At 36.9% G+C, this 15,052-nt stretch overlaps 1 protein-coding gene across 1 annotated transcript in view; it reads left to right on the top strand.

Moving 5' to 3' along the window:
• The window catches only part of LOC136871206 (coiled-coil domain-containing protein 6), a 151,207-nt gene that overhangs the window by 94,388 nt on the left and 41,767 nt on the right, over positions 1–15,052 (top strand). The window contains exon 7 of the mRNA XM_067144965.2: positions 5,021–5,148. Within this exon, the coding sequence (XP_067001066.2) occupies positions 5,021–5,148 (128 nt within the window). The remainder of the gene's footprint in view (positions 1–5,020; positions 5,149–15,052) is intronic.

The raw sequence follows: 15,052 nt of genomic DNA, 5'->3' as shown, positions 1-15,052 counted from the left end.
CAGTATCCATAGACTTTCAATGTTAAAATCTTAAGAAATTTTGGACTCCACCCAAAATTAATCATACTGATAGAACTTGCCTTAACCAACACAAAGTTTAAAGTCTAGTTCAGACCGGAATTTTATGCGCCATTTCTCATACAAACAGGTTTCAGGCAGGGAGATTGGCAGAGACCACTGCTGTTCAACTGTGCCTTAGAATGTATAATGAGAGAAAAGTACAAGGACAACCTGAAGAATATCAAAATTGGAAGATCTAAAGGCAAGTTTAAACTGCCGGGAACTCGCTGATGAACTTGCACTCTTGTCCAACAACGTTCAGGACAAGTTATATCACTACAGGAAATAGCACGGAAAATATCCTTTTGAAAAGACAGAAATCTTGTTAACTAGCCCATGACTCGTAAATAAAACCACAACAGAACAGAAATCAAAATCGTTGACAAATTTAAATATTTAGGGGATATAATAACATATAACCTCAACGAAAAGTCGATATGGCATAATAGAATAAATAAACTAACCAGAACACACTATATACATCACTGTCTAAATTGTATAAATAATTACGCATTTATGCCGTAAAGAGTACCTAACTATGCAGCAAAATATGCATCATCAATATGAGCTTCATTCCATAAAATAATTATCTGTTACTTAAGTTGTTACTCCATGGATTTTGAAGTGCCAGCCTCATCATTGGTGAATTCTTCTTTTTTGCAGTTAACAACTAGGGAGTGACGAATGCTTTCCATAGTTAATCTTAATTTGTTGTCCCTCAACAAAGCTTTGTGGTATGAAAAACTCTGTTCTACATTGCACAAAGTGACAGGGGCATTCACAAATACTGTTAGCTGTTCTGTAGATAATGATTGTTCTACATTAAGAAGATATTGTGGGTGCTTTGTCTTCTAAAACTTCTGCAATTATACCCAGGATTTTTTTGAGAGAATGTTTGTTACTCTCTGTTTCACTTTCTCCTAAAATCCCCTGGAACTGTCTTTAAAGGGGATATGGTTTTGCCAAATTTTGCAAATGATTGGTGTAAAGGAATTCCAACTACTTCCATTGATTTAATAGCTTTAGGAATACAATGAAAATGAGCTGTTAGAAAGTAACATGTTTAAAATTCTTTGCTTGACAATATTTGCTGAACCAGATCAATAGATGCTACTTCATTAGGATCTAATGCTTTTACAACTTGAATTTTTGGTAAATATCACTGATAAACAATGAAATATTCCTTTAAATGAACCTAAGTGATCTTTTTTTATTCCGATGTGCTGGTAACGAATATCGTATCTGTTTTCCTGCAGCATGTAAATTGTTTGCAGAACACTCACCTTTATAGTTTTATGGTTTCAGGTCTCCGCATCTGGCTTAGTGGTTGGTATATGGACAAGAACGTTCTAGCAACCTTGTGTGTTTTATGTCTGGTACTTTATTTCGTGGAGGAAACATCTGGCAGTAGAGTAATTTTTTGTTTCTCTGTTTAAATATTTCTTGTGTGGGTTAATGAAGTCTTAACTTCCTTTCTGATCACTTTGCGAGTAGTTGTATTTTATGTTTGTGTATATTTATGAAATTGTGAATGTAATGTTTTGTATAGTGAAGTTTAACTTGTGTTTTACCAAAACAATAACAGCATTTTATAATCACAGGAATAGAACCAGCTTTTGGGTGGTTAGGCCGTGTGCATTATGCAGAGTTTCGTCCAGACGTGCCATTTGGACTCATCAGCTGGAATGGCACGCCCCTCCAGGACTCTGCTTAGCAGTGGCAGACCAAACTGTGTGGCCCTGCCGTGTTAGCAAATCATGTTTGCTAACCTGCTAAAGGAGAAATGATTTGTTCATTTAAAAAATGCTCCCCCATTGGAGATACAATATCAAAAAAGGCTTTCACGGCCGCAGATCTTAAAATCACAGGAATAGAACCAGCTTTTGGGTGGTTAGGCCGTGTGCATTATGCAGAGTTTCGTCCAGACGTGCCATTTGGACTCATCAGCTGGAATGGCACGCCCCTCCAGGACTCTTGATAATAACAATAATAATTTTTGATAATAACAGCATTCATCATAATTGTTTTTATAAAGAAGTATATTATTATAAGTAAATGAGTTTGCCATGTCATGCAAATGTGTGAATAACTCAAGCTTGTTTTGTTGTGTTTGCGGGGAATTTACTCCGAAGTCACAGAGTGAAATAAGTATTTGAGTTGTATTTTGGAAGTAAAGTAGATGAGGGAAAAACCTGGGTACCAGGTAAAATATGTTGTAATTGTACGCAAATTTTATGTGATTGGCTTAATGGCACTCTTAAATCAATGCCCTTCGGAAACCCTGTAATATGGGCAGAACAGAAAGATCATACTACGGGTTGTTACTTCTGTTTTAAGAAACATAGTGGGATGTAGTTCTAAATCTAAACATTCTATATTTTATCCTGATGTTCCTTCAACCAAGAAACCTATGAGTTATGATGTTACACCGATTCCTAAGTTTCCTAAAGAATGGACAGTGGATGAAACAGAACCAAGCAGTGGTTCTTCAAATGACGAACCTGGAACCTCATATTCAAATAGATCAAATTTTCCTGATCCAAATATACCTCAATTTATTTCCCAGTCCGAACTAAATGATCTAGTCAGAGACCTCAACTTTTCTAAAGTTCAAGTAGAATTATTAAGTTCTCTTCTCCGAGAGAAGATGGTGTTAAGGTGTCATATCGGAAATGCCAACAATCACCGACACATTTTTTTTTCCCTCTTAGTAATGAGTTAACTTACTGTGACCTGCTCACCTGATGAGCTAAACTGAGCACCGTCCCTGCATTGCAGGAGGCCATAGCCCTTAGGGGATTCACACGGCTAATTTATTTATTTATTTTAATTATGTAGAAGGCCTTCTGCAAGAACTTGGAAGGAGTCACAACCCAAGTGAATGGAAACTATTTTCGAATCCCACTGTCGGCAGCCCTGAAGATGGTTTTCCGTGGTTTCCCATTTTCACACTAGGCAAATGCTGGGGCTGTACCTTAATTAAGGCCACGGCCGCTTCCTTCCAACTCCTAGGCCTTTCGTCGCATTAACACCTATTGTGTCGGTGCGACGTAAAGCCCCTAGCAAAAAAAAAATGGAGACTATTTTTAGATTCACCTAAGAATGGTTTAAAAGTAGCATTGTTGCATAATGGGAATACATACCCATCAGTACCTCTTGCCTATTCTTTCAACATAAAGGAAACATATCAAAATATGGATACTTAAAAGTGATAAGTTATGAAAAATATGGTTGGCAGATATGCGGAGACGTAAAAATGATTGGTATACTGTTAGGCAAGCAGTCTGGGTTTACCACATTTTGTTGCTTTCTTTGCGAATAGGACAGCCGGGCAAAAGAAAAACTTAACGACATTGTGGATTGGGCCATATATAATAATAATTTTAAAAAAAACTCAATTCCTGAAGAGAAGAGTGTTAAGAATCACCCTCTACTTGAGAAAGAAAGACCACTGTTGCATATAAAGTTAGAGCTGATGAAAAATGCTGTTAAGGCTTTGGATAAACACAGTGAGGGTTTCGGATACTTGAGAAAAAAATGTCCTAAACTAGTAAGTTAAAAGAAGGTATATTTATTGGGTCGCAAATCCATGTGATCATTCATGATGACAAATGGAAATACTATATAAAAGTTCAAGCCTTTTAGTCTTTTTCAGTCGTAAAGTTGTATACATTTCTCCTCAGTGTCTCATAGTTCTTATCAAGTGGATTGCTACACTTCTCCTAGATGTCGCTGGCTAGTGCACTGTAGGTACACCACTGCAAGCCTCATTTGAAACACATGCAGTAACAGTACCCAGAGAGGAGGTATGTACCTCCTCTTGTATAAAACCAAAGGCAGATGTTCATTCATGTAGAAGTACATATCTCTCCTAGTGTATTATCATTGCATATGCTTCAAATGAGGCAGGGAACACTGGCTAACATCTTGAAGAGGTGTGGCAATCCAACTGATCAGCCCAATGCCACGGTGGCGCTAAATATGTGTAATTTTATGATTGAGAAAGCGTAAAGAGCTCAAATACATGTATAATATGTGCAGTCTGTGAAATTAAACTTAGGTTTCCGGTTGAGAAATGAACAGTTTTAAAGGTCTTTCAAGATCTATTTGAAAATGATAGTATGGTACTGATTCAGACCATTGAGATATATCACCTCATCCTAGATAATTATTCTCACTGTGTGAAATGATGTATGTTATTCGGCTGGAAACTTAGGGATCTGCATTTCCCCCTTCGCATTAGGAAGTGCCTGGTTAAGGTACAATAGGACAAAAAATTTGCATTGTTTTTTGATTGAGGACTTCAGATCATTTCCAGAGTATGTAATTTACTTCACTCTTTGCTGATATGTTTTCTTTTCTTGTGGCAGTTACCAGTCACCTTGTCTCTATTAATGTCCAAATTCTATAGAAGAATTGTATCCAGATAGTAAAATTTTGTTTTCTTAACGTTTCCTCAAATCTGAAATTGGGACTGTTTCTATAGTAAGGAGATTCTGCTTTATACCATAAGGAGTAGGAAAGTTTCTTATTGCAATGCTGGAACATACTTTATTTAACTGTGACCCAGGTATCATGTACGATAATGACATAATACTTTATTCGGGGATATTATGTCATATAATGTTTATAATCTATTGATGTGTTTTGATCCTGCAACCACGATCGCCTTCAGAGCAATTACAAAGAATGTATTGGCAACTGTAGAATTTTGCTTTCCAGGATGAGACACCCATTTTATGTGGAAAGACAACCCTGCTGCATTTTTTTCCATGCAGATATCTTCTGGTGATATTATTGTCTAAGAGTTTCAAGTATAAGGGACTATAATTTTTGGTTCAGGAATGATATATTAAAATTATAGAGCATAAATAGAAAAATATGTCTGTGATCTTCATGATATATGTGAGGAACCTGTATTGTTGAGTATCTTATACTTACATTCTGTACTCTTTTGCAGTTTGGAAATGGAGGAAGAGCGTCACTACAATGAGATAGCCATGTCAGGCGGAAATGTCAGGTCCAGGACTGTTTCTAGTCCAGTTCCTTATAACCCATCTCCTAGTTCATCAAGGCCACTTAGTCCTGGTAAGCTATTCTATTCTCTCTTCAGTCTTATGGTTTCTCTAGGGTAAAATTTATTTATCTTTAGTATAGTTCAACTTTCTGATTATGACACTTTAAACCCAATTTGGCATGAATTGCAAGAAATGTTATAGCTGGGAACAGTGTGTCAAATCCATAGTTTCTGGGGTCGCTGAGATGAACACCGATCCTCTGAATGCCATTTAAATCAAAGTTCAGCCCCCATTGGCATAGGGCAGGGATGGCGAACCTATGCCTGGCGTGTCACTAGGCGACACGTGAATACGATTTCGGTGGCACACCACATGCACATATTAAAATGTTTATGTACGTTTTGTACTATAGACTATACATATCTCGTGCATCGTATAGTCATAGTGTTTCAGGTTTAAGAAATATATACCGAAAATCTAAATTCTAGTTCCATTCGTACGTGTATTATGGCAACACTGCAACACTGATAGGTCCGGAAGTCAAGTGATATACGTGTCAGATTAGGCTGATGAACCATTCGCTCACCTACATCAGTGAATTAGTGAAGTTTGGCTTCTGTGTAGTTGCCAACATTGCGTAATTATTCTTAGTGAGTAACTGTTTATTGTTTTGTATTTTGTAAGACAAATAGTTGCAAAGTGATTATCCCAATTTTGAGATTTGGAGAAACTATCGCACTTTATTTCAAAATCTTAAATTGCACAAATGAGTCGGTTTTTTGAGTGGTTAGATATTGACAGTTTCGAAATTGAGTTGACTGAATTTTAGGAAAGCAGTACATGGGTGAAAAAGTTCTTACAACTTGATGAAGCATTGGTGAAAATCGAGTGTGCTGTTGATGATGGATACTCTCTCCAGAAGCCGGAGAACTTAATACTTGAACAGTGGAACAACCTCCCACAAAAGTTTTCGGCCATGAAGAAACTTGCTATAGCGCTACTTACTTTACTTTGTTTGGGTCATCATACGCCTGCAGCTAGCTTTTTTTCTACAATGAAAGTTGTGAAGTCAACAGTTGGAAACCGTCTTGGTTCAGATCTAAGTGCTTCTCGTGTGATTTATTGAAGACAGCAATTTATGAACATAACATAAATGACATAGCTACTAAGTATTTTTGAAGTATTAGCAAAATACGATCACGAAGCATGCAATCAAATGTATTATTTTACAATATATGTATGTAATAACATATTATGAAACATAATTTGAAATTAGGGATAGAAGGTGGTGGTGGTGGTGGTGGTGGTGGTGGTGGTGGTGGTGATGGTGGCGGCGGCTGTGGTGGTGCGGGGGCGGGGGTTGTAGCCATTAAAACGAAAATAACAAGTGTGGCACAGTAGACAGTTGAGAATAATAATCCAGATTTGGCATGGCACACTAGTTGGAAAAGATTTGCCATCCCTGGCATGAGGATGAGGAGAAAATGTCAAAAAATGACAGAGATTATGGATGTGTGTATGGTCCAACATAGTTCTCAACTTAAATCTGGAAAAAAATAGGGGAGATGTTGAAATGTAAAAATAATCAAAAACAACCAATATTAGCATCAAATCCATGGTTTTAGGGGTCGCTAAGATGCAATGTGACACTGGATGCTGTGTAAGTCAAAATTCAGTTCTAGACAGAATGTGATTTAGAAGAGGGGAATAAGAAAATGTCCAAACTGACCAGGATAAAGGATTGTATGACAAGCTTAAAGTCTAAACCTATTTGAAAATCATTTTGAATGGGCTTTAATTTTCTAATTTTAGTTTTTCAATTTTCAAACACCAGTTATAACTTGTTATATGTGCCAACAGTTAGGGAAGACTTTTCGTAGCATAATCGCTAAGGTGCTTGCTTGGCTACTTAAAATGAGGTTCACAGTTTCGAGTCCCCATCAACAAGATTATTTTTATTTTTCCAATAATTATATGTTGTAGTCATCTGCATGCCTATTCCATACTTCCTTTTATTGATAATACTAGCTGATGTACCCTTGCTTCGCTACGGGATTCTCAGAAAGAGTTATCTTCGTGGTTTTCCCAACTGAAGTCAACTTAGGCCATTACAAAAACTTCAGTAGGAATGTAGTAATTAAAAGTAATGTTATCATACGAAATACTCGATCAAATGAAAAAACGCAAATTTTCTCACTTTAACAAACAGTACTACGGTGCCATCTAAAAGTCCAATGTTCCAGTGATTGAATGACCAGGTCGCAGACAGCCGTGAACACTTATCTGCCATTATTCCGTTAAATATGCAAATATTCCAATCAGTGCCTCAGAGTAGGGATTAAATAGCTCGAATGCTATGATGAACCAGCGTGTTAGTACCAGTATTATCATAAAATTTATGAACCAGGGGAATGGCATGCTAAAGAAGAAAGTTGTCCAACTCCTCATCTACTTCCCGCCAATATTCAGGCAGGCTGTTATACACGGCACGACCAGGCCAGTTGGCCGTGAGGTTAGGGGCACGCTGCTGTTAGCTTGCATCCGGGAAGTGGTGGGTTCGAACCCCACTGTCGACAGCCCTGCAGATGGTTTTACGTGGTCTCCTACTTTCACACCAGGCAAATGCTGGAGCTGTACTGTAATTAAGGCCAGGGCTGCTTCCTTTCCGCTCCTAGCCCTTTACCTATCCCATCGTCGCCATAATTCGATGCAACGTAAATCAAATTAAAAAACTCTGTATACACCAGTAATCCCATCTATCGGACATGAGTGGCAACAGGGAGACAAAGCACGTCCCAACAAGCAATGGTCAGTGTAATGTTATTGTTGATCAATACAGTAGAACCTCGATAATTCGAAATCAGTTAATTCAAAATCCTGCCTAATTCGAAGAAGCTCTCGTTTCCGGAAACATGAGATACAGTTTTGCATGTTATTTAAATTGTTTAATTCGAAATACGGATAATTCGTAATTCAAAGTACAATGTCGGCCCCATTACCGAAATTCAGACTTTTAATTCGAAACTGCCTTTACAGTTTAAAACAATAGTATGTTATAGAGTAATTTCAACTCAAAATTTATTCGCGTCATAATAGAACGCGTGTTCTGGAACGTGGAGGGATAGCTTTCCGCACTTACACTCACTTCGGTGGGTCTACAGTGCGCTTCATGATTGCTAAATTGAATGAAATCGGAATTCTTTTGTATTCAACCTTTCAAGAAACGCCGTAAAATCATGCAACAGGCAATGTGCGGAAAAACAGAATCCGCGAACACTGGCGATGCCGACAGTTGATGATAAAACTTGGTTCATAAAATAAATTTGTAGGCACCGAACAATATTGTCATTGCCGACGAAACTGCATTGCTCTATTTTAATGCGAGCCCAAACGGTCTTATGGTTTTAAAGGAGAAAGTGCCAGCCGGAGAATCATACAAGGGTGGGGGATGGGGGTTACTGTATTGCGTTGCAATGCGCACGGAAGCAAGAAACTTTATCCCCTCGTCATAGGAAAGTTCGATAAGCCACAATGTTTTAAGGACATCGGGCACTTTCCATGCCAGTACAAAGCATCTAAAAATGCAAACAGTACAGAAATCCAAAAACTAATGCATTTGCACAGGGGAACCAGCATAATTTATCCTCGTCTTCGAATTGTGTGATCTTTTCTTTCATTGCGTGAGGTTATGTTTGTCAGTGATTTATCCAAGTGCATTATTTGAACATTGTAAATGCACCTTGTTGGACACATTTCGGAAATAGTTCTTTCCATGGCATTTGAAAAGTTTAAACTGTGAATCGAGGTGGTTGTATGTATTAATGGGTCTTAGAACACTTTGTGATGCGGTAAGTGTTTACATTTCTGAAGTACGAGAGAAGTGCCATGGCGGGAAATCGTACAAGGATAGAGTCATAGGAAAGTTCGATTTTAAGGGCATCGGGTACTTTCTGTGTAAATACAAGGCATCTAAAATGCACACAGTATAGTAATCCAATGAATAAAGCACTTGCAGACGGGAGCCAGCATAGATTTCTCCTCCTCTTTGAATCGTGAATCGTGTTGTTTTTTCTTCTTCTTCTTCTTTCTTTCTTTCTTTCTTTCTTTCTTTCTTTCTTTCTTTCTTTCGTTGTGTGAGGTTGTTTGCCAGTGAGATATCCAAGTGCATTATTTGAATACTGTAAATGCACCTTCTTGGATACATTTTGGAAATAGTTCTTTTTTCATGGCATTTGAAAGGTATAAACTGTGAATCAAGGTTAACTGCATGCAGTAACGGACCTTAGAACATTTTGTAACACGGCAAGAGTAGGTACTTCTGAATTGCGAATTGGCAGTTAATTCGAAATCACGTAATTCGAAGTCCTATTTTTTAGTCCCAACGACTTCGAATTAACGAGGTTTTACTGTATTATGAGCTTTCTGTATTGTAGGCCTTCCATTCAGTTTTCTTTCAACTCTGTGATATTAGGGCATCTTACAAAATTATTTATAGCATAGGCTGTAGTTGCTTATTCCCCGACTTTGCATACCGATTGTCATTAAATTCTGTTTACCTATTTTCTTGTGACTCGGCGCTGATATGGACTTAGCAACAAAAATAAAAATTCGTGAATATCTCTGTTATCAAAGCCGGTACGGTAAAAATGTACAAGACATAACTGATCGGAAATGTAATACTATATAACTTTAGTTATGTAGTATTTGTTGATAGGACCACTAATAACACAAATATTTGAGAATTAAATTTTAGGCCTTTCCTTGAACTACCATTTCACTCAGCGTGAATAAAATTATTTATAGCCTAGATTATAGCAACTTATTCCCCGACTTTTCATACCGATTTTCATTAAGATAGGACCACTGATAACATACATATTTGAGAATTAAATTTTAGGCCTTCCCCTAAACTACCATTTCTCTCGGCGTGAATAAGATTATTTATGACCTACATTATAGCAACTTATTCCCCGACTTTGCATACCGATTTTTTATTAAGATACGACGACTAATAACATAAATATTACGGAATTAAATTTTAGACCTTCCCCTAAACTACCATTTCTCTCAGCGTGAATAAGATTATTTATAGCCTGTATTGTAGCGCCTTATTCCCGGACTTTACATACCGATTTTCATTAAGATAGGACCACTAATAACATAAATATTTGAGAATTAAATTTTAGGCCTTCCCCTAAACTACATTTCTCTCGGCGTGAATAAGATTATTTATAGCCTAGATTATAGTGACTTACTACTGGACTTTACATACCGATTTTCATTCAGTTTTCTTCATCTGTTTTCTCATGATGCGTGTACATACATACATACATACAGACAGACAGACAGAAATTACGGAAAATGAAAAAGCGCATTTCCTTGTTACTATGGACACGGGTGATACAGAATTACCATCCTTTTCAAATTCTGAGCAATGTACAGACAAAAACTCTTATTTTATATATATAGATTTAATGTATAAATTTCCTTTTAGAGGCATGATGGAATATTAGATCTTCTGCAACTTTGAGTGCTAGCCTTCTGCCCCTTGTTTTGGTACCTATTTATATTTCAGAGGATTGTGTTATTCTTTGGCAAGTTCATTTTTAACACCTTGTCCAAAACTCTCAGCCAATAATTTAACCACAAAATTATATCTATTAGAAAAATGCTTCATATATATACATACTGTGATGATATGATTCAACATCAGAATGAATTAAATTATCAGTAAAAGGGAGCATGTAGAACTAAACGAAGCCACACAGGTAGTTGCCAGTAGAGGATTGTGGAGACACTTATTTAATTCACAGAAGCCTGCAGACAGATGCTCAAAGGCAATAAGTCCATAAGAAAGATGTATCTATGTACTGTATATGGAAGCATGTAAAAGACATAGAGTTAAAAACAAAGACAGGGAACAAAAAACAACCTGGAGTTTAAATTAAGTAAAAAGACACAGCCTAATTGACGCTTGAAACTGCGCAGCTTCTACTTTTGAGAGTGCCTTGACCCGTCTACTACAAGAACGCTGTCTGAAATGTTGGCTTACATGACAGCTTATAACTGGTGTATAACAATTTAAATGTTAAAATATCAAGATTTTAAGCCAAAATAGCTATTGATTTTGAACGCACAGAGATTGACCTCATGAAAGCATGGCATAAACAGACATCCTTTTTAGTCATGTTGGTGATAATCAGCTGATGCAAGTACAGAGATGATCAAAATGATCTTCATACATCACAACACCTCAGTCAAAAGCAAGAAATTGCTGGAAATCAGTCTAGCCATCCCTGAATATCATTGTCTGGCTCCGGGTAGTTACCTAGGGTTTACTCAGAGGTGGTAGCACATTAGCCTAAGTACCAGATGTTACAACCGCCAGGTAGTTTACCTCCCGCATAGCTGCCATCTAGTTCATCAGTAGATGGTTGAACCGGCCCTTTGTTTGCAAGAAAAATTTGCCCTTGATGGCAAATTTAGTGAATCCAATGTGGATAAAATTATTTTAAAGCTGAAGGAGTCAATAGTATATAGATTCAATAGAATAATAGAAGGGGTGCAAGAACAGTTTACTGAAAATTCTGTAATACGGAGTGTTAGGGATGTTTGTGAAAGCTCCTACTCCAGTAAAGTATCTTCAGGGGAACCTGCCAGATATTCCTTGACCAAAGTCTGACAATAGATGCTGGTGTGTTTTATTCTGACATTTTCAGTTCTATACAGAAATTGTTCACAGCCTGAATCAGAATGGAGCTGTGTCATTTCAACATTCCATGGAGGACCTCCTCCTCCTCCTCCTCCTCCTCAATCCTTTGCCCTTGACAGGGCATGGAAGTATTCATGATTTTACTGTACTAATCTTCTTTCTTCAAGTCTGTCTGTCACTATAAGGGTAGACTCATGGAAAGATTTCCCCACCAGAGTCTGCAGCTGGTCCACCCATATGATTGGATGTCTTCCTTGAGGTCTCTTGCCATTAACCCTGGAGTGGTCGTGATAGGTCTACGAGACCCGGATGGACATACTTGTTAGTGTTCCTGTTGTTGGAATGCACCGAACGCTTCCCCATCCCTGGTAGCTTCTTGGCTCCTGATCTTCAACCGAACACAGTAGCCCGCTCTCGGTTGACCTGGAAACTTTGTGTGTACAGGCTGTTCAGGGTCTCGCAGACCCGGTGCGACTGTTAACGTTGGTCTTTGTTGTCAAACTTTGCATTTTTAGTTTACTACACTTTTTCTTCTGTGTAACAATGGATGAAGCTAATTCTGCCTGGATTTGTTCCATATTGGAGGAATCTGAAGATGAAGCTTTGGTCATTCCTGCCCAACATACAACGGCAGGAAGACATCCTTAATCTGCCCAAAGTGCCAAAATTTAATTTGCGAAGAACATGGAAAACTTGTCTGCAGAATGTGCATAGAAATTGTTTAAAGTGATATTTCCCTGTACTTGGATGTGTTTCTAAAACAAATTTTATTTTTATTTTATGAATTCTGACACACAATTCACACATGCCTAAAAAAATCCATATTTTTGTACCAATAGTCCAATGTGAAATTCTCAAAAATATGTTTTATTAAGACTGTGTAGAAAATAGATGAAAGTGTTGCTTTGTGCATGCAGATGCAGAAAAAGTGGAAAAAAAAATAAAAAAATGTAAAGTACATTTTACTTTTTACCTTTCACAAGTTAACAGCAAATATTCAGTTTTTCAGTGTAATTATAAAAATACATTTTTTGGTTAAGAAACAGGATAGTTAAATATTGTAGTCATGTAAACTGCATTAAAATAAACAAAATAATGTCCTATAATACTGTAATTGGAAATAAAGTATAAAAATCTAATAGTAAAACACTGAGAAAAACTGGGTCTGAGAGACCCGGTGCAACCATTAACCCGTATACTGGGAAGTGCGACTTATGTCCCTCAAGAAAATAACCAGCCAGGTGGGGAGAGCGATTTCAGTCGTACGCTGCTATTTTATTTTTTTCCTCGACTCTCAGCTCAGCCAGAGTTATGAAATTCAGTCCTCGTTATCTGCATGCCCCTGTCATCAAGTGGTATTTTTAGTAAGTATTTCCGCTTAACAGAAACAGATCAGAGAGAGCTGTATATCATTCAACATAATTCGCTTCCGTGCAGAAGCGCGCTATGTGTTCGCCTCGCACGGGATTTAGGCTAATCAGCTGCATTCTTGCTGTGTGCTTACTCTAATGCTTTAGTGTTTTATGAGACTGGGAACTGTATATTATTGTACCCATGCTGGGTAATTTAGGGCAGCTATTACATAATTCGGTTTAACAAACGGATGTATAGATGGAATTGTTGGATGAGAACCTTCAGAAGTCACTTCCCAGGCTTGAAGTCTCGTACTCGCTACTTTCATTGCGTCACCGGCGGAACTCATAAAGCATAGGGGCAGTGGAATGTTCGAAAAAGAAAATAGGCACTAGATAAAATATAACGAAAGTAGGATTCTCTATAATGTGAGAGGAATACACTAATATTATTAAATGAGAAGAATCTTCATTGAAATATATTTGCTAAACATTTTATTATACTAATAAAATCACACGGTTGGTACAAAAGATGATGCCATATTACAATACATAATAATCAAGACAAAGCAATAATTATATATAGTATGCCTTAACGTCCTTTTAATTTATTCACAGTTGTAGTTGTTGCTTGGCATACCTTAAATCATTTGATTAATACGCACTGATACATGGATTTATTTATCTATAACAGTGATACTACATGGCATCTATTACTTTAATAAGCTGATCAAAAATGGATATTAAATGGCATTCATCCTGTTAATTAATTATCATCAATCATCATTAATCATGTATTTAATTAATTATCATGGTTGTGGAATGTATACGTTCTCACAAGTACATTTCCTTTTAAACACGAGATTGCATCGCCGTATATCAAACACATGGTCTATTTGACCACGACAATTATATATTACACTGAACACATACCTAACAAATTATATTCAAAGAAAAATCAACCAACTTTGGTATCGAACCCATCACCATAAAACACTTTAGGGATAATAAAACACGTAAACACATTACATAAAAAAAATATCAAACATGTAGCACACAATACATCTTGAAGATATGGCTTAATCAAGCCATAGTATCAGGTGAATTCTTCTTTCCAACATGAGTCGAGCTCAAGTACTTCGGGTTCAGAGGTGAAAAATTTGAACCTCCTATCACGAGCTAATTTAATGCGTAAAAATGGGAAGGGGTCTATCCTTCGCAAAATCATAAAATTATCCGCGTTACTCATAACGTATCATTAGAATGGAATTGATACTGCATTGGCAAATGAAAGGGATCCTGCAGGTAAACATTAAGCTTGTTGGAAACAACACAATCTCCCTCAGACCCTAAATCCGTCAACCATGACAATAGCTGTGTGTCTAGCTCTGCGGCTACAAAAACACATTGAACTCCTCATTTCTTTCTTTCTTTCTTTCTTTTTTCTTCATATCATCTCGGCTTGTTATCATGTACGCATTCATTTGAGAGCCATCACTTACTATTCATTATCTGGCTATATATTCAACCTAATTCAATATATCACAACAGCCATAATTATTATAATCTTTTATCATTCCAACATCTCAAACATCTCACAAGCTTCACCTTCCCATATCATACCACTGCATCTCAAATCTGTTCTATTAATTTACAGAGAAGACTCCATTCTTACAGGTTATTTAATTCTTCTCGCTTATCTATATAATTCACATAATACCTCGATTTGAACATCTACAATGATCATTTATTATTATATGGGATTTATAAATACCTGAATCACCTTGAAGCAAACATATAGTTTATATTCAAATTACTATGAAAATCTTTACCAGATAGTAACATTACAAAGAAGTTTATATTCAAATTACTATGAAAATCTTTACCAGATAGTAACATTACAAAGAAGT

Source organism: Anabrus simplex, chromosome 1 (assembly GCF_040414725.1).
Source record: "Anabrus simplex isolate iqAnaSimp1 chromosome 1, ASM4041472v1, whole genome shotgun sequence".
NCBI lineage: Eukaryota > Metazoa > Arthropoda > Insecta > Orthoptera > Tettigoniidae > Anabrus > Anabrus simplex.
The sequence above is the reverse complement of the archived record's forward strand: the minus strand, read 5'-3'. Positions and strand labels throughout refer to the sequence as shown.